The following is a 24870-nucleotide window of genomic DNA, read 5'->3' as shown; positions in this document are numbered from 1 at the left end:
CCCGTAAAGCTAGTACTAGGGTAAGCACACAGGTAGAGAATTTAAAAGCACACCTGGCAACTAGAGGCACGCAGCCTTCATTCCCTCCCCACCCTTTATAAGACTATCTACTCCAACACTTACATTACTGATGAGAAACAAAGGCCAGAGAGGAGACCCCTCCCCAAGGTTTCTCCAGCTGGTCAGGGGCAGCTTTCTGGATTCCTGGTCCTGAGCTCACCTCCCATCACTGGTGCCACCAGGGGACCCTGTGTCCATCTAGCTTTTTGGGTGCCTCCGTGCAGACTCGTACCCATAAACTACCTTAGCAAATCCTCCATGGAAATTCCATCAGCCAGCTGAATAGACAGGAATCCTGATCTTTCCAAACTTACAATCTTAAAATTAAAATGAAAACTTAAAAAAAAAAGGTACCCGAGGATGATACAAGAAGACAGGTGCACGACCCAGGAAGAGCCATGCATTGCGACAGAGAAACATGTGTACTCCACCCAGGAGGTTCACTGACCTACTTATGCCAGGAGTGCACGGGTGCACACAGATTGTCCTGATGATGGCGACAGATAGACCTTGGCCATTTACACTCTCTCAGCCACTTCCCTGGGAATCCACTGACATACAGCTGGGTGCAATGAATTGCAATGAAATGCACCTTAGACTGTTCGTTTTTGACTTTCTGTGAAGCTCGCTGGCCTGTGAGCAAACTCAGGCCGTGGCCCGACCACATTCAGAGCCTGCAGTTGACTACCTGAGCTAAGTGGCTCAATGGCTTTTGTGCCAGAGGGAAGAGAAATATCACAGGAAGTTGAAGGGGACGTAATGACAGGACTTCAGTTTGGGGAGGATTTCTGGAAGAGATTCCCAGTGGATGCCGTGCTACCTCCCTCCCCCCAGGCCATGCTATGCTGCAGAAGCCCAAACTGCAAAAAACACCTGCCGTGTGTTTGAACCAAGTATCAGGGCCATTGGGAGTGAGTGTCTAGAAGCCAACCTCTCCTGTGGCTAGAAAAGACCTCCCAATATAACACTCCTCTGGCCTATATGATAGCTCCAAACCGATACTGAGATATCCAATCTAACTGGCTGCCTGGCCTTGCAGAACAGAGCCTGCACAATGAAAACCCCTGCTTGACCACCTGATCATCAGTAAGTTCCTAATTATGTCTGACCTTCTTTTTTTTTTTTCAGTGTATTCATCTACTTTGAGAGAGAGAACGCACAAGCTCATGCATGAGTGTGGGAGGGGCAGAGAGAGAGAGAGAGAGAGAGAGAGAGAGGGAAAGAGAGAATCCCCATCAGCCTCCAGCTGTCAGTGTGGGGCCGGGCGCAGGGCTTGAACCAAAAACTGAGTCAGATGCTTCACCGGCTGAGCCACCCAGGCGCCCCTTCTAGAGCTATAGTTAAGCTAATACAAAACGAGTTATTACCATGTACCAAGCATCGTCATTATTAGCCCTTCATATACATCATTTCATTTGGCCACAGATTGTTTTCATTATCCCATCTTACACACTAGGAAGTTGAGGCACAGAGAGGTTAAGCAACTTGTCCAAAGTATGTGGTTACCAATCGGGACGGGAGAGCACGGACCAAGGTGGTCTGAACCAGAGCCCCTGGTCGGAGTCACGGCTCCATGTTGCCTCAGGATCTCGGTGCCAGGAAGCAAACGACAGGATGCCCCAGCAGAGCACGCTCTCTTGCGGATGAGATGTTCACCTGCTTTGGGGCCCCCGCTAGCCTTTCAGGCCCACGAGTGGGTCTTTTTGTCCAGGGGTGTGGTAGTAAAGTTTCAGTTTTTCAAGGGGAAGAAGTTCTGGAAATTTGTGGCAGCACAGTGGGAATGCACTTAATGCTACTGAACTGAGAAATACTTAAGATGGAACATTTTATGTTCCTTACCACGATTAATTGTTTTTAAATGAATGCAACGATCAAGCGGGTCTTCATTACCACACTCCAGTTATCAGCCTGAGGACCAGCCTACCGGATGGCCCCGAGCCCCCTGCAGGTGAAAGCGGGCATCAGGCATCCAGTTACCTGAAGCCCAGAAGTGTTCCTATTCCTAATGGGCTTTCCATAGTGCTCCCTCACCTGGATTTCCCTCACATCCACTGGGAACTCGGGCATTTTACAGAGGTGCACAGTGCACGGTGTCTGGCCATAATCTCCACACCAAACCTCTGGCAAAGGGAGGGAGCCACTCCTCCCCTCTCCTCAGAACAAAGCTGCAGCTGTAGGGAGGGGGAGGGCAAATCCCGCCTTGACCTCTGACCTCGGCCAGTTCTACAACAAGTGGCTTGGGTGTAGGGACTCCTCAACTTGGTCTTGCATATAAATGCTCCGATTTCTTCCCGGCTGGCTGCCGGTGTGGTTGGCGGCCGCCTTTGCCTCCTAGACTCTAAGTAAATACACGGTAGGACGACCTGCCACCATAGATCCTTGTGACACAAGAGACCTGATCCTCTGCTCCCGGCCACCCCCCCAGCCCGCTCTTAAAGCAATCTTCTCCAAGAGTGAGCCATGGCTCACCTATTTTAGTTTAAAATCGTCAAAGAACTTTGGCTCAAGGATTATCAAGATCTGGGGCTCTTGGGTGATCTGGGACCAAGTGACGAATTACAAAGGCCCAGCGGAATGTCACTCAGGCCCGGAGGGGTTGGGAGGCACACTCACGGCTGGGATTTCCTCAGATCCGTGCCCAAAGCAGAGCTCTGCACCAGCAGGCGTATCTGGAAACTTCTTCAGGTACCACTGCAAAGGCTGGCTGTCCTGCTCCAGCAGGAGGCTCCAGAGGACCCCAGACTCCGTCAGAGATTCCATTGCTCCCCACGGCTCCGCCTCCCAGTGGAGCCCCGCTCCTTGAGCTCTGATTCCCTCAGGATGAAAACAGTCCGTCTTGTCTGGGCTGGACACAGATGGGCAACCTCTGGTGGCTTGGCAGAGAGCCTTCGTGACCCTGCCCGGCCTCCTTTTCCCTCCTAGAGCTCTGCTCTCAGCACGGAACCTCACGAGTGGGAGGGTGTAGTCCGCATGGTTCCTGGGACAGGCTGGCCAGCCAGTCTCCCATGGCCAGGTTTTGCTTTGTCCCACTTTGGCTCCCACAGTGTGGCCGGTTGTTGGGCTGAGGGTGACCCAGAGGGGATGTGGGGAAGCCCCTCCTCTAGTCAATGTGGACAGCCACTTCAAGAGGCAGGCAGGGGCCAGACGACGCAGACACACGGCAGGTGCACAGGGCCAGCTGAGGGCTCTGAAAAAGCAGGCTCCTGGAGGACAGACAGACTGCACAGGAAGAGGATGACCCCACAGCCAGGTGCACAGGTGCACCCCGCCGGTTACTCACACACAGCTCATAGTTGGTCAGAAACTCCCAGGAGAGAATGAACTCCCAGCTTCCCAGCTCTGTCTGGCCTGTCCCATAAGGCGGGCTGTTCACCCTGCAATCTCTTCCCTGGGCGGGCGCCGGTCCCTATGACTCACGGCCCTCTCCCAGGCAGAGCAGCCACCACTGGCTGTGGCAACAAGGCCTGCTCTCACCCCCACCCCTACACACACCCCTTTCCTCCCAGACCGTGCTCTGCTTAGCTGCCCAGCAAACAACTTCTTTGTTAGAGTTGCCCGCCCGTGGCAGGAGGGAGGCAGGGTGGGTGGGCGGGCAGGGCCAGAGCCCTCCACATGCTTCAAGTTACAGGATCTGGGTGACGGTACTGGCCAACGTCCTCCAGTAACCCCCCGGCCTAGCCTGGCCTCCCCAGCAGATGTTTCCTGCAATGGAAAGTAGCTGGCCGGGGCTCCTGGTGGGGGAGGGGGTGGGGGAGGTGCCAGGAGCACTCCTGCTGTGGTGAAATCTGAAATCGGAGACTCTAACGGCCAGGGACTTTGGGAGCACACTCTTCCCTCACTGACCCACCGGTCCACCAACTACCCTGTGCACAGGGGCAGCAGGAGGTCGGGAAGCTGGACTCTTTGAATTGTAGATATGCCGGGAGGGAGAAGTCGGGCAGATCGCCTGGAGAAGCTGACGTCACCAGCTCCGGGGACCCTGCCCTGCCTCCAGCACTGGCAGGAGGGGGACCGAAGGCCAAAAGGATTCCCAGGCAGCTCCTCAGACCTTGAGGGCCAAGTAGCAATGCTAAGAGCAGAGAATCTGACCCCAGGGTCAAAAGGAGACATGGCTCGCCTATTTTAATTTAAAATAGTCAAAGAACTTTGGCTCAAGGATTATCAAGATCCTTGGGATCTTGGGAGCTGAAGCCAATGGGGCCAGGATGGGGTCCAGGCAGAAGCGGGGGCAGCGAAGAGATAGCCCTGGGACTGGGAAGACTTGACTTGGGACCCCAGGAAAAGTCAGACCTCTGAAACAAATGGGGCACCTGCCCCACGCCCACAGCTATGCCCACTGTGTCTGCCTCAGGGGTCCGAAGTCTGCACATGATGAAGGGGGGCCCTCTGCCCTAAGAGTGTCCGAGGTTAGAGCCAGCGGCACTCAAATATAAGCATGCTTTAGAAGGACTACAGGAATGCATTAAAGATGGAGATGCCTGACTCCCAAACTTCCAGATTCTGACTCTAAGGAGCCCAGGGTTTCCCGGTTAAAAGGTTTTAGAGAAAGTAGAGATTGACTCCTTTCCCAAACTCCTACCTCCCTGTCTTTAGCATCTGCACACCAGACACAGCCCCACGGCCTCCACCTGTCACAAGCATAGGCAGGTAGTTTCATCAAAGCGCTGTCCTCCCCAGGAGGGGTCTAAACCTCAAACAGCCCTCTATCTTCTACAGCACTGAGCGTGACGCGTTCCAGATGTCTGCTGCTCCAAATCTGTTTACCAAACGATCGCATTCCTCATACACTTCTAGAACTGTTCCTGTTTACGTCGCATCTTCTGTGTGCACAGCCACACAGATCCAGTAATACGTGCATGGCTTCCTGGTGCCCAGTCCCTGTCTACGCTCTTCAAACCATACACCCGAGCTTCTCTCTGGCCTGTGTGTGTCAGCCCTACCCTCTGCGGTGTAGCAGGAGAACCGAGTAGTTCCATTTTGCAGGGTGACCAGAATGCCTCTCTCCTGGGCCATACAAGACCCCAAGATCTAGGCAGTACCTACACCCACGAAAGCTGCATCCTTACAGTAATTGCCCAGAAACGTTTGTTTATGGCTGCAGGCCAAACAAAGGGATGACCTCGGTCGGTCGGGTGAGGCATAGGCAGGATACACCCAGAGAGAGAACTCTTAGGAGATAAGTCTCAGCGCTCAGCCTTTGTCTCCTACACCCCCGACAATGGGCTGGGCTGGGCAAGGCAGGACGTCAGGCAGCTTGGGCCTGAGACGAGGGAAATGACCCCGAGCTAAACATTAACTCTATGGCAAACACTGGGAGCTGGGACCAAGTGGTACCCCCTCCCTGGGTATGACACGGGGAGGGAAGGGGTGGAGGAGCCCAGGAAAAAAAACAGATGGATTTTGGAGGAGTCCTGGCCTCACCTGGGAAGAATTCAATTAAGACCCTCAAAGGAAATTCCGGCCCTTCAGCCAAGTGCAGGTAGGGAGAAACCAGATGTAGGAGACAGGGGGAGGCAATGAACAGAGAGGAGAGAGATGGGGGCAGGACGGCATCATGCAGAAAGTCAAGAAGGGGGTAGGACTGGGAGGGGTTCTCATCAGGAGAGACGGGACCATTCTAGAGAAGGTGAAGGGTGGGGGTCGGGGGCAGAGGTCAGGAAGACTCTCGGAGACCATGGGTAAACAGGTGCGGACAGACGGGCAGAGCTGAAGGAAGGACAGGTGGCCCCACCTGGAAAGAACAGGCTGCCGAGGCTGTCAGCAGGTCGTCTCTCAGACCCTCCATTTTCTACACTGTCCCCCTAACGTCCCCGGTTTCATGCCCACAGAGCTTTGTTCTCTTGCTCTCAATCTCGTGCCTGCCAGGCCTCCTTGGTCAGTCATCCCGTAGGATCGGCGCGATCGCTTTCCTCGCCACCAAAAAGCCAGCATCCCCAACCAGGGGCATGGGGCAACTTGGGCACTGAGTCTCTCCCAGCCACCAGGGTCTAGGCTCCTGACCTCTGACCTCAGACAAGCTCCTTCCCTGGGTTGCCATGACGACTGACCCCCACGAAAGGGGTGACGCAGAAGAGGACGGTACCTGTGCCCACGCGAGGCACCGGACAGGAGAGCTGTGACTGCTTCCTCCAAGATGCAAGCCGACTGTACCCAGCAGGTGCCATCTTTTGGGGGGCAGACCACACCCCTTCCACCCCCAACTCTGCCCTTGGCTCCCTCCAGAAACTAAAGCCCTGTTTCTGCTCATCCCCCTGGTTCAGGTCTGCCAGGGGCTGTGCCTCCCAGGCTGGGGGCCTTGGTGAATAAAGCTGGTATGGTCAAGTAAGTAGAGGGGGAAGGGGTGAGGGGAAGAAGCGTAGATATAAACAGGCCTGGGAGGGCCTTAGGGCAGTTGTGGATTGCACTGCCTTCATATCCCACTCTTGACCTGCATGTCATATCCCTGGCTAGAGACCAGAAGCCCTCACACCTCAGCCTTTCCACGTGTCTCAGGGCCTAGCCACCTCTTGCCATGGGCACACTCTTTAGGCCCGGTTGGTCTGCCATCATGCTGACCGCTCTTCCCTGGCTAGATAGTAAAATGCGGAAGGGAGGGAGCTGGGAGTGGGCGGGGAGCTGCACACCCAAGCTACTCCGACAACCTGAGATGTTCTCTCAGTGGTCAGCAGCTCTGCGATGACCGCCCCCCCCCCCACTCCTGAATCTGACCAGGACACTTGTGACTGTCCCCAGAGCTGGGATTACAGAGCCCTTGCCCATCCCGTCAATGATGGCACATCAGCCACCACCACGAGTGTCAGGGGACAGATTACAAAGAGAGTTGTCAGTAGAGATAAGCAGGGGAGATGGGGCAACACAGTAGGTGTCTTCTGGAAAACCATGAATGGACTATCAGGGGGCAGTGCAGAGGAGGGGAGCGGTTTGAACTGAAGTTTCCTGATGGGGCCTCTGCACGCGAGAGCACAGGCACATGCGTGGCGCACAGCAGGGGGGTGTCCAGCCACCCAAGGACGCAGGCACTGGGGGTATGAGGGCACCCCACGCCCGTGTGCATCGATCCAGGTGGCTCTGGGGAAACACCCAGGTGGTGCCTTCTTCCTGATGGAGGCAGGGCAACGGTGACTCGGGGAACGGTCACGCTCAAGTCCGTGCTACAGATAATGAGCACACTGGTACCATCAGAGTGGGCAGAGACGGGGTGGGGGGAGGGGGGGCAGGGGATGACACCTGCTGTGTGGAACAGGCAGCATCTGGCTTCCCCCACAGACACCCAGAAGTAGGCCAGGCACCAGCCTCGGCCTCAGAAGGAAAGCAGGGTTTTCACCCCAGGTTATCTGAAGCCAGCCTTTCTAGGGCTCTACCCACTATGCTAGCCGCTGATCTCCCTCCTGATGTAAAAACACACGGAGGCAAAGTGGAAAGGTCACCTACATACAGCTCCCCACACCTCTGGCTCGGGCCGGCTGGAGGTCCCTCGTCACCTCTCCGCGTCCGAACCTTTGCTCGGCTCTGCCTCGTCCTCCCAGCGTCCACCTAGCCCTTCTCTGTCCTTCTGACACATCATCCCATTCTGTGGCCTGTCCCTGCCCCGGGTCAGACCTCCACAGAGGAAGCTGGGGAGGAAGGCAGACAAGGAACCGCGTCTGCCTGGCAATGCTGGATCAGGGGGGAGAGGAAAGGGGAGCCACAGGAAAACATTTCTGGAGGGGCCTCGTGGGGTCTGGAAGAAGCCCCAGAGGGGAAGCACGCGTCCAGGAGAGCGGTCATCAGGAGGAACGCTAAATGCTGCTCCGCAAAGAGTCCCCCTGTGCACTTGGCCTCTGTGAGCTAATGACTCGTGCCAAGGGGAGAGTCGATAGATGTTTCTGGGATTCATGCGGGGTGAGGGTGGAGGCCGGAGGAGACACGGACCATCTGTGAGTCCCAGGAAGGCCCGGGAGACGAGATGGAGTGGAGGCCCGTTTTAGAGGGAGACGTGCGGTCAGCGAGGGTCTCCAGCCGCAGGGCGTCGGTCAGGAAGCAGGGCTCTGGCGGCCCGGCTCCTCTACCATCTCCCACTTATCTGTCGCCGGAACGCCTGAGTTCTGGGCCTCACGCGGTGGCTGGCCTTTCCAGCTGGCCTGCGAGAGGCAGCGTCCACTTCCGTCCTTCCCTCAGCCGCCAGCAGTGATGTGTGGGGCCGGGGGAGGCGCCGAGGGGAGAGTGTGGGGAACCTGCCGGTGGCAGACAGGAAGGGAGAGCCGGCCAGAGAATGGGAGTCAGAGGGGAGAGGGAGGAGGAGCCAGATGGAAGAGCCAAGGCGAGGAAAAGTGAGGTGGAACAGAGAAGCCTGACTGAAAGAGAATGAGAGCGAGAGGGACAGAGAGAGAAGAGGCGAGGGTGGGGGCCGGCAACCAAGACGGGGACTCGCGTGTCCAGATTTGGAAGTTTCGATGGTCTGGCACGTCTGCAGCCACCTGCTTCCCGTTCCTTTCGGGGATGCGACTTTTTGGGGCGGAGGTTTCGTCAGGCAAGGGGCGCTGGAGCCCCTGCACAGCTCGCAGGAAAGCGGCCCCCACCCTCCTCCCTCACAGAAGCGGCGTCTCTCTCCTCCAGGAGGTGAGCTCTAAGCAGCGCCGGGGTGGGTCCACAGGGAAGGGCTTGGGAATGAGAGGGGACAGTCTGGCTTTTCCCTGACACAGGCTGCCTCAGTCAGCAAGGCCCCCCAACCTCTGCCTTGTCTGTGCCAGGCTAGAGGGGCACAGCTCCCCACGGAGCAGCAAGAGGTACCTGACCTGGGGGAATCACTGAGCCCTGTGGGAACACAGCCCGCACGTACACACCAGCGATCCTGACCCAAGTCCCTACGTGAAACCCAAGCCTCCCCACTCCCACCTCACCCCTGTGTCCACAAGTTCTGTCACTCACAGCCACCTTCTCCCACACTTGCTGCCCGCCCCCTGAAGCCTGCTGAGGCCCGGCCCGATGCTGGGGAAGGTGGTACCTGCATGATCAATCAGACTCGAGTGTGGGGAACAGCAGACTCGGAGCAGGAAAGACAGCTGACCTGAGGCCAGGCTCTCCACTATGCAGTTCCAGAGGGCAGAGTACAATTTGGTGGCAGGGGCCAGCTGAGAGACTCCAACCGGCTGCTCTCCAGGGGAAAAAGTTCAAACTGCTGCAGCCCAGTCTATGCGATGGGGGTTGGGGTCTTGGAAGGGACTGTTTACCCCACGAAACAGTTTCTGGGTCTGCAGCAGCTGGCTGAGCCACCACCGTGGACGACCTCAGGCTACGCCTCCATCACAGACCCAGGAGCAGTGGGCGTCTTCTAGAAGGAAGATGCCCCTCGGGACTACTGAGGTGTGCCTTGAGGCAGAAGTCAAATTCTCCTAGATGGGACAGCCTCTCTACTTAAGGGAGAAAAGTTTTCTGGCTGCACTGCCCCCAAAATGTCTTGGCTGAAGGGAGAAACTTTACCCCTGAGTTCAGGCCCCGGGGCTGTCCGAGTCCCAGAATTCTGTCTGTGGTCTCTGGATGCCTCCCCCAGCTGGGCCCTTCCACTGGGGCTGGAAGAGCCCCGTCCAGGAGTCTAGGGGAGGGCCATCCTTCCTAGGTCTCCCTGAATCAAATCCTCCCTCACCAGCAGTCCTGTCCTCCTGCACAGGAAAACCAGTCTATCTGGTGTTTCAGGGAGGGGGCTGGTCAGGGACCCCTGAGCTTGCTTGCTCAAGCCCACGGGGCGGCCAAACCTCTCCTCGCCACCTCTCCGTTCCCCAACCACCTCCATCCACCACCCGCTTCCCACGTGCCCGGACGAGAAGAGAAACAGGGATACTTACGTTATACCAACTCTGGCTTTTCTGAAAGGACAAAATAAGAGAAAGCACAATTAGTCTGGGAAGAGATGGTGGGAATGGCCAGGGTATTCCTGGCTCCAGAGGGAAGGTTACACAGACAGCAGAGGGCGGGCAGGGAGGAGGAATCCAAATGCAGCCGGATGCTTCCCATGTGGCTGCTCGAGAGGGGTCCTCCTTTCTCAAGACAGCTCCAGAAAGGAGGCCCAGGGAGCAGTCCATGCTGGAAACCTCACCGAGGTCGGGGCGGCAGGCAGCGGCAGCACCAGCCAGAGCTCAGCTGGAAGGGAGTCGGAGCCCCATCATGAAGTTTTCTGATGGGGGTGAGGGGTGCGCTGCAGGCATCCGAGACCCAGTCCCCAAATGGGCCCTGACCAGAAGCAAAGTGCAGAGAGAGACCAACCCAGCCTTCCGCTCCAAGTCAGCCCCTCTGTAGAAGGCAAGATGGGACCTTCGGGTAAAGGAAGAAAAGGGGCTGCCTGGAAACTTCCTCCAACTACGCCCTCGTCGAGCACAGGGGTGAATTCCTCCTTCTGCTCAATAGCTGGCTGATGACCCAGGTGGCAAAGGGGTCCTGGGGAGGTTCTGAGCTGAGAGGAGAGTTGAAGCACATGATTGCTGGTTGTCCCTCCCCACTCTGTGCTGCTGTAACTCGGTTCCCAACAAAATCAAGACTCCGTCCCAGCTCCAGACTTCAGGAGCTGGTTCATTTCCTGCCCTGGGCAAAGGTTACTCGTTTTCATGGCAACCGAAAGTTCTTTAGAGCAAGAGGGATGGCTAACATTGTGCTTTGTCTACGTCCAGTCTCTAATCCCACCTGAAAGCTAGACAGGTGGACAGGAACACGCACGCATACCTGCCTGGGCCCCAAAACCGTGAGGTGCTGATCCAATGGTTTTAGATTGGGGATGGGGTATTTCAGGTTGTAAAAAACTTGTCAAGGGTGTAATTCCAGCCAAGAATCACTGCATCAGGGAAACTGCTGGTCAACAACTGTACACACAGGTGTGGATCCTGGGCACAAGTGGCAACTTTTGCCCTCCCACCTCGCTGAAGGGGCCCCGACTCATAAGGGGAGGAAAAGGGCAGCCACTGTCTCAGAATGTCCACCGGGAGCAGGTCTGGCTGGGAGGAGGGTGGTCGTGTGACCACCACCCCCCCCTCCTCACCAGCTCCCCCGTTCCACCAGAACTCTCTAGATGCTCTCTGTAGTCATTTCCCAACAAAGGCTATCACTATGGCCCATCTGGAAGCCACACACTCGAACCACGGCCTTACCTTCTCCTCTATTCCAGAGGTCTTAGCAGGTAAAGGGGCCAAATCTGAATATTTAAAACCAACTATTTCACTGTTGAGGGAGCTGTTGCCCCATGGGAATCCTGGACCTCGATCTGAACATGAGCCTGTAAACATTTGGCGAGAGCCACCCATTTCTGGAGGCGAGTGGATGGGGCAAAGAGGCTGTGTCTGACCTTACTTGTACCTTGTGAGGTCTTCATTCCTGGGTCCTGTCTCTGAGATCACAGGGCATGGCATTTCACCAAACCGAAGCTGGGCCCTCAGATACCTGCTTCACAGCTGAGAGAACTCTCTGTCACCCGCCCCCTAGCTTCTCACCCCACTGTCCTGAGCTTCGTGTTAGACCCTGGGAGAAAAGGGGACAGCAGGAATGAAATCGGGCTGGGTGCGGGGGACCCAAGATCCTTCATGATTACTCTTACGTGCTGTTCCCACTCCTGCCTTAGGTATTCCTGTACTGCCACACAGATAGATGTCCCTTTGGAATCCGTTCAGAGTGACAAAGAGCCTCAACCAGGGAACCGGTGTCCCATTTCTGTGTAATACTTGCTCGTTCATAAAGGGGGGGAGGGGATAACAATTTGTGTTCCCAAGTACTGAAACGTGTGAAATGAACCAGCCAGAGCGAGGGCTTCTGTCCTGTCCCTCAGCATGACACTCTACCCTCATCAGCCATCTCCAGGCAGCTTCTCATCTGTCACCGCTAAGAAAAATGCCCCCCACCCCATCCCCCTGTCAAACCCATAGTAGCTCCTAGGAATACCCACTGCGGGCACGAGTCCCTCAACTCTGACCAGCCTCCTGGAGGCAAATTTCATCCTCTGGCTTCACTCTCCCAGGGCTGAGTCCCCAGCTCATGGGGGCAGGGAAACCAGAGGGGCCGCGGACCTGGGAAGGGAGGAGGGAGGAAGAGCAGAGGCGTCCAGGGACACAAGTTAGGGTGTCTGCTACTGCAGCTTCTCTAAAATGCCCCTCCTTTGCAGAGAGCGCCGGAGGCATGGAAAAAACAGAATTGGGGGTGGGGGTCAAGGCTTCTCTGACAGGTTATGAATGGATTCGGCTAAAAGTGGAGGGGGGGAGTCAGGAAAAGTACTCAGAGCTGCCCAGGACAGGGAACTGAGCAGAGGACGGTTCCACTGCCTCCTAGAAGGGGTCTAAAGAACAAGCACTAAAGGAATACGAGGCCTCTGGAAACAGACCCACCTTCCCTAGAGACATCTCCCCATTGCAAAGGCTCCTGGGGTCGGGAAGGTGGGGGCTGGGGGGCCAGAGGAGGGGAAGAGAGGAGCTCTACTTATAGGAGGTACGAAATAAAAGAGACTTCTTACTTTGATCAGGTTAAGCCTGTCATACTGGAAAGAAAAAAACCACAAAAATTAGGGTTGGAAAACAAGGAGAAAGGTCAAGGGGAAAAGCTGCAGCGAAGCCACAGGCCGGGTGACAGAGCACACCCAACGCAGGAGGACTCCCCTACTGGGGTCATCGCAGCGGCTGTCCTAGAGCAGGAGCTGGCGGGAGCGGGGGAACGGCCACTGGCTCCCCCTAGTGGCCGCAAGCCAGTACTACAGAGCAGAAGCTGGGTGGCCGCACAAACTCCAGGGGTCTGGGGAAGAGGAAGGGAAGGAAGCCTTGACATCTTCTAGCTCACTGCTCTGGGCGGGGTTGCACCCAGAAGGGTCAGCCTCAGCAGTACAGTTACACACTCACAGGAGAGGGGCCTTACGGATCACCTGGTCTGACCCCTCCATATTAACACGAGGAAATGGAGGCCCTGAGAAGGCAAGGCAGACACCGCCCGTGCCTGGCTCCAGGGAGAAGTGGAAGTACTTTCCAGGCGGCCTGGAAAATATACGAGGTCATCTCCTCTAGGAGGTGGATGGGAGACGGGGTGAGGTGGCCTGGTGGCCATAATAGCAACAATAGCTCTGGCGACCAGAGCCCTTTGCCACGGATACGTCTGGTCAACCTGAGACCACGTTCCAACCGGGGGAGGGGGTATCCTAACCACAGGAGCACGCTCTCCACCTCTCCTCACCTCACCTCTGCAGCTCTCCCTCGCTTTCCGCTCCAGGCCCCTGACCTGTGTAGCACCTAATTCCTGAAGTCTGTGTGTCCCTCGCACACACTGGTTTCCCAGACCGACCTCAGCTGCCACCATTTCCCGCTGAGCTGGCAAGGCACCCCCGTCACCCACAAGTCAGTCCTGTTCTAATGGCGTTTGGAGGATGGTGGTGTCAGTGGTGACAGCTGTGACTGGTGGGAGAATGGGGCCGAGGGGAGGCATCCACCCAAACCAGAGACTCGAGGACTATGTGTCTGCCTCACCGAAGCCCATCAAAGGGAAAGAAAACCTAGACACCCCCTCCCCTTTCCCAGCACCTCCCTCTTCAGCTCATGAGAGGGGGACCAAGGCTAACTTTGAATTCAGCTCTTGGTCTCTTCACAACGCCTCATTCTGACTCTCAGAGTCCCAGCCTGGCTCAGCAGACCAGTTCCATGAAACGCGCCCGTCACCCCACTCATTTATGAGTCCTCCAGCCTCTGACGTGTAACATCTCCAACTACACACGAGCCTCTACGAGTCGGGTCTGGCTTCCGGACAATCTAGGCACGTTTCTTAAGGTTTCTTATTTCCCTTCCTAGCCTGTAGGCTGCCGGGGGGCAGGCACGGGCCCGTTACTCGTTTCCCGAGGAAGACCTACCATTTAGGAGATTTTTAAAAAATCCTCCTTACGGACTACTCGCCTCAACCCAGCACCCGACTAAAAGAGGCTCCTCTGTGGGTGGTGGCTGACGGCCATCAGTAACGTGCTCACTGAGCGCCCTGCTGGCATAGGGGTGAGAGGAGACGGAGCCCGCAGCTTCCGCTCAGACACAGCCAGAGAGACGGCATAACCCGATGCCTGGGTCTAGCGACACGTGTCCTCTCGCCAGCCAGAGCTGTGAGGGGCTGGGAGCGGGTGCTGACCCCACGGAGCACTCCTCACTCCCCACAGGTAGAGCTCCTCCTTCCCTGCCCACAGCGAGCAACCACCATGTGAAGTCTTCAGAGCCAAGATGTGCTTTGAGCCTGAAGGGTCACAGACTCTGGGCTCAGCCCCGTGTCTCTTGCTCTTCCCTCAGGAATGAGAACAGCTGTTCGCCCTCCTCCTCCCCGAGACACTTACAGAGGCTCAAGACTATTATTAAGTCATCCCTCTCTTTTTCTTCTCCAGGCGACATCCCACCTCCTTTTCCCCTGTGGGGGTTATTTCCTGAGCCCTGCCGTTCTAAAATACCTCCTGCTCACGCTGGACTCCCTCCAAGTTCTCTTCAGACCTCTGAGATCCTGGGGGCCAGGGCAGACTCTGGAACTGCCCCCTGACCTCGTCGCATTTCTACAGGGCCTGGCAGGGGCTACTATCGATGTCCATCGACCTCCAGATCCTGGTACCACGCCCTACTGGAAGAATAGCTCCGATCTGATCACACTTCAGGATCCTAAGAATACCACAAGCCCCCGGGCTGGGCAGTGGGTGGAAGCCGTGAGGGATGCCCAGGCTGAGCAGCTGTCAGTGGGCAGGCAGAGGGAAGAAGGTGCCAGGTAGAGCTCCTGAGGTCACTTTCCCACACCGGGGAACTCACCTATGGGAATCTGTGACCCTCTATCATCTCGTCCGGGGACTCTGGTCTCACCCACTAAAGCAGGTGTAAGCGGGTATATCAGGACCCAAAGCCCAGCTGGATGGGGCTTCCCTTCCCCCAGAGCAATGAAACTAAGCCCCGGCAGGACTCTGCTTCTAGATGGCTCCATGTAAGGAGGGAACAGATTCCCAACCCAAGGCGGTATTTGGGGAGCAGGCAGAGACAGGGGAGGATGGGGGACGGGTCTGTTCTCCGACTTTGGGTGCAATAGGAATGGTCCCTCTGTAACTTCAAGCCAGCCTGCCAGGGGGCAGTGGGGCCGGCCCTTCTGGGAAAGGGACCAAGCAAGACATGGGCCAGAGTGGGCGGGGGCAGAGGGAGGGGTGCGGAGCGCTACAGACAATTCAACACCGGAGGGGAGACCAAAGACAGAGACAAAAGATGGCTTACTTTTGAGAGGCGCTTGTGAGACTAAGACCATGCATGCAAAGGAGGTATTTGGGAAATGGTGGGGAAGAAGAGGAAGAACAAGAAAATCAAAAGACAAATCAGGTGGGAAGCCAGCTCCCGTGCCTCCCAGGGGCCCCTTCCCCTCCCCGGGGCCTAGGAGTCCAGCAGTAAAGAGAAGCTTTCTGAAGGAGCATCTAGGCAAAGACCGCCTCCTGCTTCCCAAAGGACTGAGGAGGGGACAAGAAAATCTCTGGGGACCCATAAGTAGTCCGGGCCCCCCTGGGGCTCATTTTATGCCTTTCCTTAGGCAAAGGCCCAGGCCCTCGGCAGGTGGCACTGACACTTGCAGGGGATGGAGAGGCCCTGTCACCGTCTTCCTGGCCAAGTGAGTACCAAGTGGGTTATTACCAAAGGTGAGGCAGAGTGATAGCCAGGGCGGAGGTTAAAAACCCCTGTCTTCCCTGAGGACTCTCTCTTCCCGGCACTGCGCTCCTCCCAGATAATGCTCCCCTCTACCCCGAATTTGAAAAAAGGAAGCAGGACTAAACGGATGACCCCCTCCTGGTCCCCAGAGCACCCTTTCTCCAAATCTCAAGGCACGTGAGGCTCCCTACCCCAAAGGGAGACAACAGTCACCGTGGAACCATTTAACTAGCGCTTGGGGCACTCTGAGTGCTCCGCTGAGAAGATAAACTAGGGTCTCCCCCGCCTGTCCTACCCTCGCCTCACTGACACAAGGGCCCTCGAGGAAGGGGTTGTCTACCTCGCTGACCCCCCGACACTGGCTTCCCCGCAGCCAGCCGACGAGCAAGTACAGAGTCCCGGCAGCGCCCGACTCACCTTGGAATTTTTGCCGCCACTCCGGCCGGACTGCGAGGAGCAGCTGCGCTGGACGCCCTGCTCCGGCGTGGACGGGGACTTGTCCGAGGAGTGGTCTGAGCCCTTCTCCACCATGGTGTCTCCGTCCGGGCTCTGCGGGGTTGGCGAGCGAGACCGTTTCCGGAGGATGGGGGAGCAGGCCGGCGTGCTGCGGTTTGAGTTACTGGCAGTGCTGCAGGGGCAGATGGAGAGAGGGAGTGGGGTGGAAAGGGGGGAGGAGGAGGAGGAAAGACAGGCAGTCAGTGATTGAAGGCCAAAGACGGGGCCCAAGGAGCCAGCTCAGGGAGCCAGGGTCAGGGGCTGGGGAGAAACAGGGAGAAAAGGGCCCAGCTATGAACTCACTGCACCGTAATACTGCTGCTGGCCAGGAGGGGGCGGTGGTGCCGATGAGAAATGGAAGCAATGTGAAATGACATAGAAGGGGCAAGTAGGGCAGTTAGACATTTAGATATTCATCCATCCATCCGACCATCTGTCTGTCCATCCATCCAAATATCGTTCGAGCCCCTATTACATGCCAAGAACTGTCTAGGGAAAACAGAATTTAAGAGCTGAAAGGCTCATTACAGATCATCCAATAGCACGAGCTCCTTTTATGCACACTGCATAACTAGTTCCGACATTTTGTTTTGCAGACATGTGCCCATAAAAATAGTTAAGAATAATCCTACTTTCAAAGCAGTCACATGCATATTATTTCACTAAGGCATTATTTCTTAAGGCATTCCTAACGGCAAGTGCCATAATCCCTATTTTTAAGGTCTTCTGACTTGCAACTCAAGCACAGCACAGTATTTCCTTGTAAGCCATGTTACTCTCTGCTTCCCCTGCCCAGGGGAAAGAAGAACACAGCAGAAGTTCTCACATTCCATAGTCCCCTCCACCCAAATTCGTTTCCAACAGGCACCGTATACATCCCACAGTACCAAATCCACTCACGCCAAGGCTTATAGGCTGTAATTACTTACTACTGGACACTTAGCTTGTGCTCTTGATGGAACAGGACAGGCGTAAAGAAAGAGGGGAGGGGATATGAAGTTAAGTTCCAACAAGTGTTTGCTTTGCCCTGAGAGAATGGAAGGACAAACACGGAAAAGGACATGGTTAAGTGGGAAAGAGACAGGGGGAATGGGAAGGGAAGCATGGACGAAACTGCAAAGGCAAAGAAAGAAGCACAAGGGTAGGGGGATGAGAAGCCGACGGCCCCCTCACCCACTCCGGTCAGAGAGCAGGGTCAGGCTTCAGGGACAGCCCAGATCTGAGGCTGTGAGGGCCCCTCCATCCCAGCCTTCCCTAAGTGAGTGGCACGCAGGGTAGGGAACACTGTCATTTGCATGAAGATCCAGCTGTGACCTCAGATGTCCCATCGGACCCATTTGCAATGAAAACCATGCCCCTCTCAGCAGAACCTTGCACCTGGGGATCCTCAGCAGAGAAGGAAGGAAGCCCAAAGCCCAAACCAGCAAGTGGGGAAGGAGGGCAGCAGGGGGTGAGTGCAATGCTCTAACTTTTGAAGGAAACTGATGGAGAGAAGAAAAAAAGGAAGCCAGACAGAGAAAAGGAAGACAAATGTGACCAGAGGACGTATGGAGACACGTTAAGACCCAGTGTTTTGCTTCCCCCTAAAACAGAATTCAGATAGATATTGCTTACAAAACTAATAATAACTGTGATTTTGAAAAAGAAGCTCTTGGAGACCTGGATGGCTCAGTCGGTTGAGCGTCTGGCTCTTGATTTTGGCTCAGGTCATGATCCCAGGGTGGTGGGCTCAAGCCCCACATCAGGCTGCAGGCTCAGTGTGGAGCCTGCTTAAGATTCTCTCTTTTTCCCTCTGCCCTTCTCCCTCTCTCATTCTCTCTAAGATAAATTAAAAAAAGAAGAAGTATTTCTTCAAGTTCTCACTCTGCCATTTTATCCTCTGACCACCGCCCGCCCCCCCAACTCATTCACTACTGCACATCGAGGAGAGGGGAAACTTTGTTCCTTTTCTTCACTTGGAAAAGCAGAGTCTTGGAATGGTGGTGAGGAGATTCTCGGGATATGGTCTCTGGGGGGAAGCCTCTGAAAGCTCCCGAAGGGTAAACTCGGGTGCTCATCGTTCTGGGGTAGCTGCCTCTCACTCAGGCCAACTTCAACCCACAGCCAAGTACTCCAAGGATTAAACTGTCTTCTAGGATTACTTTGCTGGAAGAACGGTCACGAGCTCTACCCCTAACCTCAACTAGTTTGCTCACAGACATACCAGAGTGTTGGACGATGCCTAGCACACGCCCATCTCAGTCACAACAGCTCGGCTCCTGTCTCTCCCTTCAATCAGGGACATCTCGACACATGGCGAGTCCAGGTGTGAGAATGGAAAGGAGGTCTCCTTATCCTTCTCCAAACTCTCCATCCCCACTGGTAACAGGCTGTTGAGGAGGGCTTCATTCAGCAAGGGCTGGGCACAAAATTCTAACCTGGAGGAAACTCACTCCAACTACCTAAAACCACATGACTCTCCCACTCAGTGATCAAAATGCCCATGAGATTCCCTCAACCACTGAGTGGCCCCATATCAGCTGAGCTGACTGACACGTGCCACCCAATGGATACCTAAATCCCTACTTTCAACACATCCGTAAGCTTATCCTGTCATTTGTCGTGTTAGTCTCTGTGCTTTGAAGGCCACTGATGATCCGTGTTGTTCCTGAAGCGCTCTTCGCTCCGTGATGCCACACGACTCTTTCTATTATTCCTCTTCTGGCCTCAAACGCTGGTTTCTCTCCTGCTGACTCCACCTGAAGTCTGGTCCTTCCCCACGGCCCCAACCATCTCCTGCATAACTTCAACTGTACCTTGCAGCAGAAGACTCACTCCCCTGTCTGTTTCTGGCTCCGATCGCACTTGCTCCCTTCAGCTCAACAGTCTGCGGCCGAGTGGACAACCCCTCCAAAGAGAGGTCTCAGTTCAGACTGAGAACCGAGCTCACCATCCTTCCTCCCGAAACTCCTCCCACTACCACCCCTCGTCGGCGGCATTACCATTCCTCTCTCCCAGCCTGCAAATCCAGGTCTTTTGTGTCACTCTGCAAAAGGTGAGTCACCGGCTCACATCGATTCTATCTGCGGAAAGCTTCTTAACCCATCCTTCCTTCCCTCCCCTCCCCCACCCAGGGTCTCTTGCCTAGATGGTTCCACTAGTCGTTTAAGTGGTCTCTTTCATCTCCTTTCCCTGTCTCATACTCATTCCCATCTCTGTCATTCGATCTATTTTTTAAAATTAATTAATTAATTAATTAATTTAAATTATTTATTTTTGAGAAAAAGAGACAGGGACAGAGTGCAAGCAGGGCAAGGGCAGAAAGAGAGGGAGAGACAGAATCTGAAGCAGGCTCCCGGTTCAAGCCGTCAGCACAGAGCCCAACAAGGGAGATCATGACCTGAGCCAAAGTCGGACACTTAACCAACTGAGTCACCCAGGTGCCCTTGTCATCAATCTTTCTAAGTACAAGCCTGATACTATCTTTCTGCCCGCCACCCGCCCCCCCCCCCCACAGGCATGCATCTTAAAGTCTCAAATCCTCAGAATGGAAGTCAAAGTTCTCTACCGAAAATGATGTTGACACTTGCCTGTATTCCAATACTTTATCTCTCCTTATACAGTCTTTGAGGGTTTCCGTATCTTAGTCCCATGTATCTTCCACTGGTGTTAATACGCACTCGCTTCCTCCTGTCTCCAGGCTTCCATACCTACCACTACTTGTATGTGAAGGGCTCTTCCCACCCTGTATCTATCTATCTACTGGAGTCCTATTCAGCTTTTAAGAGCCATCTCAAACCTCACCTTCCCCACAAATCTTTTTAAAATCTCCACCACTGAGACACCTGGATGGCTCAGTCGGTTAAGTGTCCAACTTCAGTTCAGGTCATGATCTCACGGTTCGTGAGTTCGAGCCCCGCGCCGGGCTCTGTGCTGACAGCTCAGAGCCTGAAGCCTGCTTCGGTTTCTGGGTCTTCCTCTCTCTTTGCCCCTCCCCTGCTCGTGTGCTCTCTCTCTCTCTCTTTCTCTCAAAAATAAACATTACAAAAATTTAAAAAATAAAATAAAATCTCCATTAATGAACTGACTAGAGCATTTAATATATTCTGTCTGGTACACACTCTTGGGGGCACCCACCTCTGCACCTCCCACGTGGTTTCATGTGACACCTTATAAGTAGTGTGTGCTCCGAGGATGTCTGCTGAATTACGTATCAACCTAGTGAAGGTTTTCACAATCTCCATGGCTTTAACAATCCCCAGGATCATGACACCTCCCAAACAGGTACCTCCAACCTGTTAATGAAAATAGCTAAAAGTTGGGGCGCCTGGGTGGCTCAGTTGGGTAAGCATCCGACTCTTGATTTCAGCCCAGGTCATGATCTCCAAGTTCCTGAGTTCGAGCCCCACACCAGGCTCCCTGATGACAGTGCAGAGCCTGCTTGGGGTTCTCTCTCTCTCTCCCTCTCTCTCTGCCCCTCCCCGACTTCTGCTGTCTTTCTCTCTTAAAATAAATAAAGTTAGCAGAAATAGCTAAAAGTTTATGAATGTGTATGAGTTCCTGGCATGGTTCCAAGCACTGATGAAGCACTAGTTTATTTTATTTCCCAGCCAACCTATGAAGTGTTGATGGAGAGTATCATTCTTCCTCTTTTCAGGTGATAAAACTCAATTACGGACAGATTTAGTAATCTGCCCAAAGTCACACAGACAGGTAAGTGGCAAGAGAGGATTTGACATGCAGGCCTATCTGATGATAGAGCCTATTCTTGGAACCAAGCACTCGGTAATATTTGTTGGGTGAATAGATAAAAAGATGGATGGGGTGGCTGGGTGGATGGAAAGAAAGAAGGAATCAGCTTCCTGCCTGCGGTTTTCAATCCATTCCCTATTTTGCTGTTACAATGAACTTTCTAAAAAAAAAAGTGATTTTGCCATTTTGACCATCTTCTCCCTTGCTGGAAGTCCTCTATGGTGCCCGACCTCCTTAGAATGAAATCTGAACTCCAAACTATGGCAGAGAAGCTCCTCAATGATCGTACTTCAAGCTACCTCTGAAACCTCCATCTTTGCAACTCTTCCCAGGGGACCCTCTGCCTCAGCCATCCAGGACCCCTTAGAGATCCTTGTGCCACGTTCTTGCCTTTCCCTATCTTTTCAGTCTCTCTCATGCTGAAAATACCATTTCCCCCTCCAGGCGCCCTCCCAACATTGACCCCTCAAGACTAAGCCCAACTACTCCCTACTCCATTCCCCATTCCACTCTAATCCTTCAAGAAGACAGCTGGGATTCTAACGCACCAAAATCACTATTTGATTTGCTACATGCATACCTAACACTCTTCAAAGTATCCCCTTATCCTATAGATTTGGATGTCCTGCTGAGCAAATAAAACCCAATTCCTTTGCATCTCATAACCCTACACTATTGTTGTCTTTCCAGCGAACTCTACAATGGGCCATTAATCCAATCCTGCCACCATTATTAATAATAGTATTACTTTCTATTTCAAAACCTTGGGGATTTAAAGCTAAAAAGGGACCTAGGATTTACTACCTAAAGGAACGGAAGACTGGTATTGTAGGAGCTACTGGACCATGGCCTCCTTCCAGAACTTTGCACATATCCACACATAAGAAATCTAAGAAACACGGAGGCTGCATGGCTGCCAGAGTGATACGCTTTCAGACCTGGATCTTCTGCTCCACACACACACACACACACACACACACACACACACACACACACCGAGCATGTGGCGTTCAAGTCCACAATGGTGAGTGACAAAGGATCGCTGTGCTTGGGACATTATTATAGTCGGGAAGAGCCAGACACGTGTTCTGCTCCTTCCAACATAAGCAATGAGTGGCAAGACAGGGAAGAGTCCAGGAATCTTACACAGACTGCTTCCTTGAGAATGCAGCACTTGAGACGTGAGCTGGGTCCTAAATAATGTGTCAGAGTCAGCCAGGTGAAGGCATGGCAGTAGGACGGAAGAGAATGTGCCCAAGCAAAACAAAACAAAACAAAACAAAACCCTATATAAACAAAGGTGTGGAGACCTAGAACAGCTGGGGATACACAGAGCATTGCAATGTGTTACCGAAGCGTAACATGCTTAAGCTGACGCACATGAGACTCCTCAGACTATCAACTCTCCCCAGTAATAGGTCCACTGAGACCCCCACCAGCCACTTTTAATCCACTCACTGCAGGTGGGGGGGGGGGGGCAGACCTCATTCACTCACTTCCCATCTCTCCCTTTTTAAAGATCTCCAACAACACTTTTTCATTCCTCTCCTGGTTACCCTGCTAACAAACAGTGAGTGCTTCCTTAAGTCTAATACGTCATGTCGCTCCTGGGTGCGGAGCGACAGGCATGTGTCTTGTCATCTCTGTGGCAGAAATGATTACACGGAAGGCAAACAAGTGAACCTGAATGAGGAACACCACCTAAGCTACTGGGATCGCAGCAGCCCCTTTCCTACACGCTAACACGTTCCACTGGCCTGGCTCATTCCCAGATTCCCACTCACCCTCTGCACACCTGGACACTTCATGTTTCACATCATCTCTTCCCCCAAGCCCAGCCCTGCCATGACCTGTCTGATCAGATGGTTCGGCCATGATAGTTTCGGTGCCAGGACACTGGTAATTTTTCTGACTCCCTGATATATTCCAGGGCACCCCCAAACTAACAGGAAGAACATTTAATTAGAAATTCAGAAAGCCAGTTTCAAATGAAACATTTGTTTGCTGAGGGCCTGCTTGGGCCGTTATGTCAGGATTAATTGCCGGCCTGTAGAGTTGTGTCAGCAGGCTCAGGCTTGAGTCCCAGCTCTGCCACTTGCTGGGTGACATCGGTCTCTGAGTCTCATTTTTCTGCTTAGACAAATGAGAGGTGTTAATGCGTATCTCACAGGACTGCTATGTCGAATGAAATAACGTGAGTGAAATATTTAGCGCAGGGCCTGATACATAACAAATGCTCAATAAATACTACGGAGCTTCTATTATTGTTCAGAAAACTATTGTTCTGGGGCACCTGGGTGGCTCCGTCAGTTAAGCGTCTGACTCGAAATCCGGCTCAGGTTGTGATCTCTCAGTCATGAGATGGAGCCCCCGTCAGGTTCTGGGCTGAGTCTGGAGGCTGCTTGGGATTCATTCTTTCTTTCTTTCTCTCTCTCTCTCTCTCTCTCTCTCTCTCTCCCCCCCTCAGTCTCTCTGCCCCTCCCCCACTCATGCTCTATCTCAAAATAAATAAACATTTTATGTTTATTTTTGAGAGAGAGAGAGAGAGAGAGAGAGACAGAGTGCAAACAGGGGAGGGGTAGAGAGAGGAGACACAGGATCTGAAGCAGGTTCCAGGCTCTGAGCTGTCGGCCCAGAGCCCGACACAGGGCTCGAACTCACGGACCATGAGATCATGCCCTGAGCCGAAGTCGGACGCTTAACAGACTGAGCCACCCAGGCACCCATCAAAATAAATAAACATTTTACAAAAAGAAGAAGAAGAAGGCTTTTGTTCCTCTTTGTAAAATGTGGAATAATTACCCTTGCCCTCTTTCCTCAGAGGATTATATGGACATGCTTCAAATGCTCCCAAGCAGGACTTCCGGGGACCACATCCACCTGGATGTGCAGGATCCTTGAAGTGCAGAATCCCAATCCCACCCCCACGCAATAAATGGCAATTTCCAGGAGGTGGTGTTAGGAATCTGCATCCTGAACAAGCACCATAGTAGATACTGCACTCTAAAATTTGAGAGGACTCCCAAGGATTCATCAAAGGATAAGTGACCTATCTGTCCCAGATGACAGAAACTCTTACGACTCCTTGAGTGAACCGCCCATTCAGAGTCTACCATGTCACCAACTCGCTGGAACAGAAAATTAGTTGAGTCTGTCATAGAAACTGGCAATGGAGAATTGTGAGCTGATGAGGAGTTGGCTCAGAGATGTAGTTCTCGCAGTAAGGCCACGACTCGGCGCTCGATGGGATTGTGTCACCTTAGTTTGGTGTGGGAGCCTGACAATTATCATTAGAGGCCATGCCCACAACCATATGACAAACATCGAATCCCTCCCTGCCTTTAGCAGCATCTAGTTAAAACAGATTCTGATCTCTGGCGGTCCCTAATGCCTAGCAGACGACCATTCTGTCATCCAATTCGGTGCCTCCCATCGCCATGCCAATTGTGAGGTTTTGTCAGTAACTCTCCTCAGTTCCTTCTATCAGCACTGCAAACATCCATGTGAATTAGCCAGCTCCACTTTGAATCTCCCCATAGCACAAAGCCCACAGGTATATTTGGGTAGCATTTGCCTGAAATTTACATGCTGCCTGCAAATGCCTCTGTGAGGTCTCTCCACCTAAACTGGTTTCCTAATTCAGTTTAGTAGGGCTCCCTGAAGCTGGCTTTTTTCCCCAATTCCTCTCTATACTCCAGCTTGTCACTTGACAATGTCTCTGTACCCTCTTAAAACCTCAGCATACTAGATGGGAAGGGCGGGGTCCAACAGGGACTTTATAGACAGGGGACTATGACCAGAATCACAAATCCCAGTGGAGACCCCAATTCCCCTTGGATCCTCCTCCTTAAGAGAGCAAAACACCAAGTCATTGAGGAAAAAAAAAAAATCTTCCCAGGCCCCAGGCCTGCTTCACTCCTTGTTATGATGTTCCGGAGTTGCCGACCTTGGT

The 24870-nt window shown here is 53.7% G+C and overlaps 1 protein-coding gene across 10 annotated transcripts in view; it reads right to left on the bottom strand.

Annotated features, from left to right (window-relative positions):
* Positions 1–24870, bottom strand: part of GRAMD1B (GRAM domain containing 1B) — a 246578-nt gene that overhangs the window by 30731 nt on the left and 190977 nt on the right. For 6 of the 10 annotated variants that reach the window (XM_047877602.1, XM_047877598.1, XM_047877599.1 and 3 more), the window contains 2 exons: positions 16110–16320; positions 9882–9902 (listed from right to left, as the gene is read on the bottom strand). In XM_047877602.1, the coding sequence (XP_047733558.1) occupies positions 9882–9902; positions 16110–16320 (232 nt within the window). Of the gene's footprint in view, positions 1–2673; positions 3513–9881; positions 9903–16109; positions 16321–16490; positions 16778–24870 lie in introns of those variants that run through there. The other 4 variants (XM_047877604.1, XM_047877607.1, XM_047877606.1 and 1 more) reach the window with 4 other exon arrangements.

Source organism: Prionailurus viverrinus, chromosome D1, assembly GCF_022837055.1.
Source record: "Prionailurus viverrinus isolate Anna chromosome D1, UM_Priviv_1.0, whole genome shotgun sequence".
Classification (NCBI taxonomy): Eukaryota; Metazoa; Chordata; class Mammalia; order Carnivora; family Felidae; genus Prionailurus; species Prionailurus viverrinus.
The sequence above is the reverse complement of the archived record's forward strand: the minus strand, read 5'-3'. Positions and strand labels throughout refer to the sequence as shown.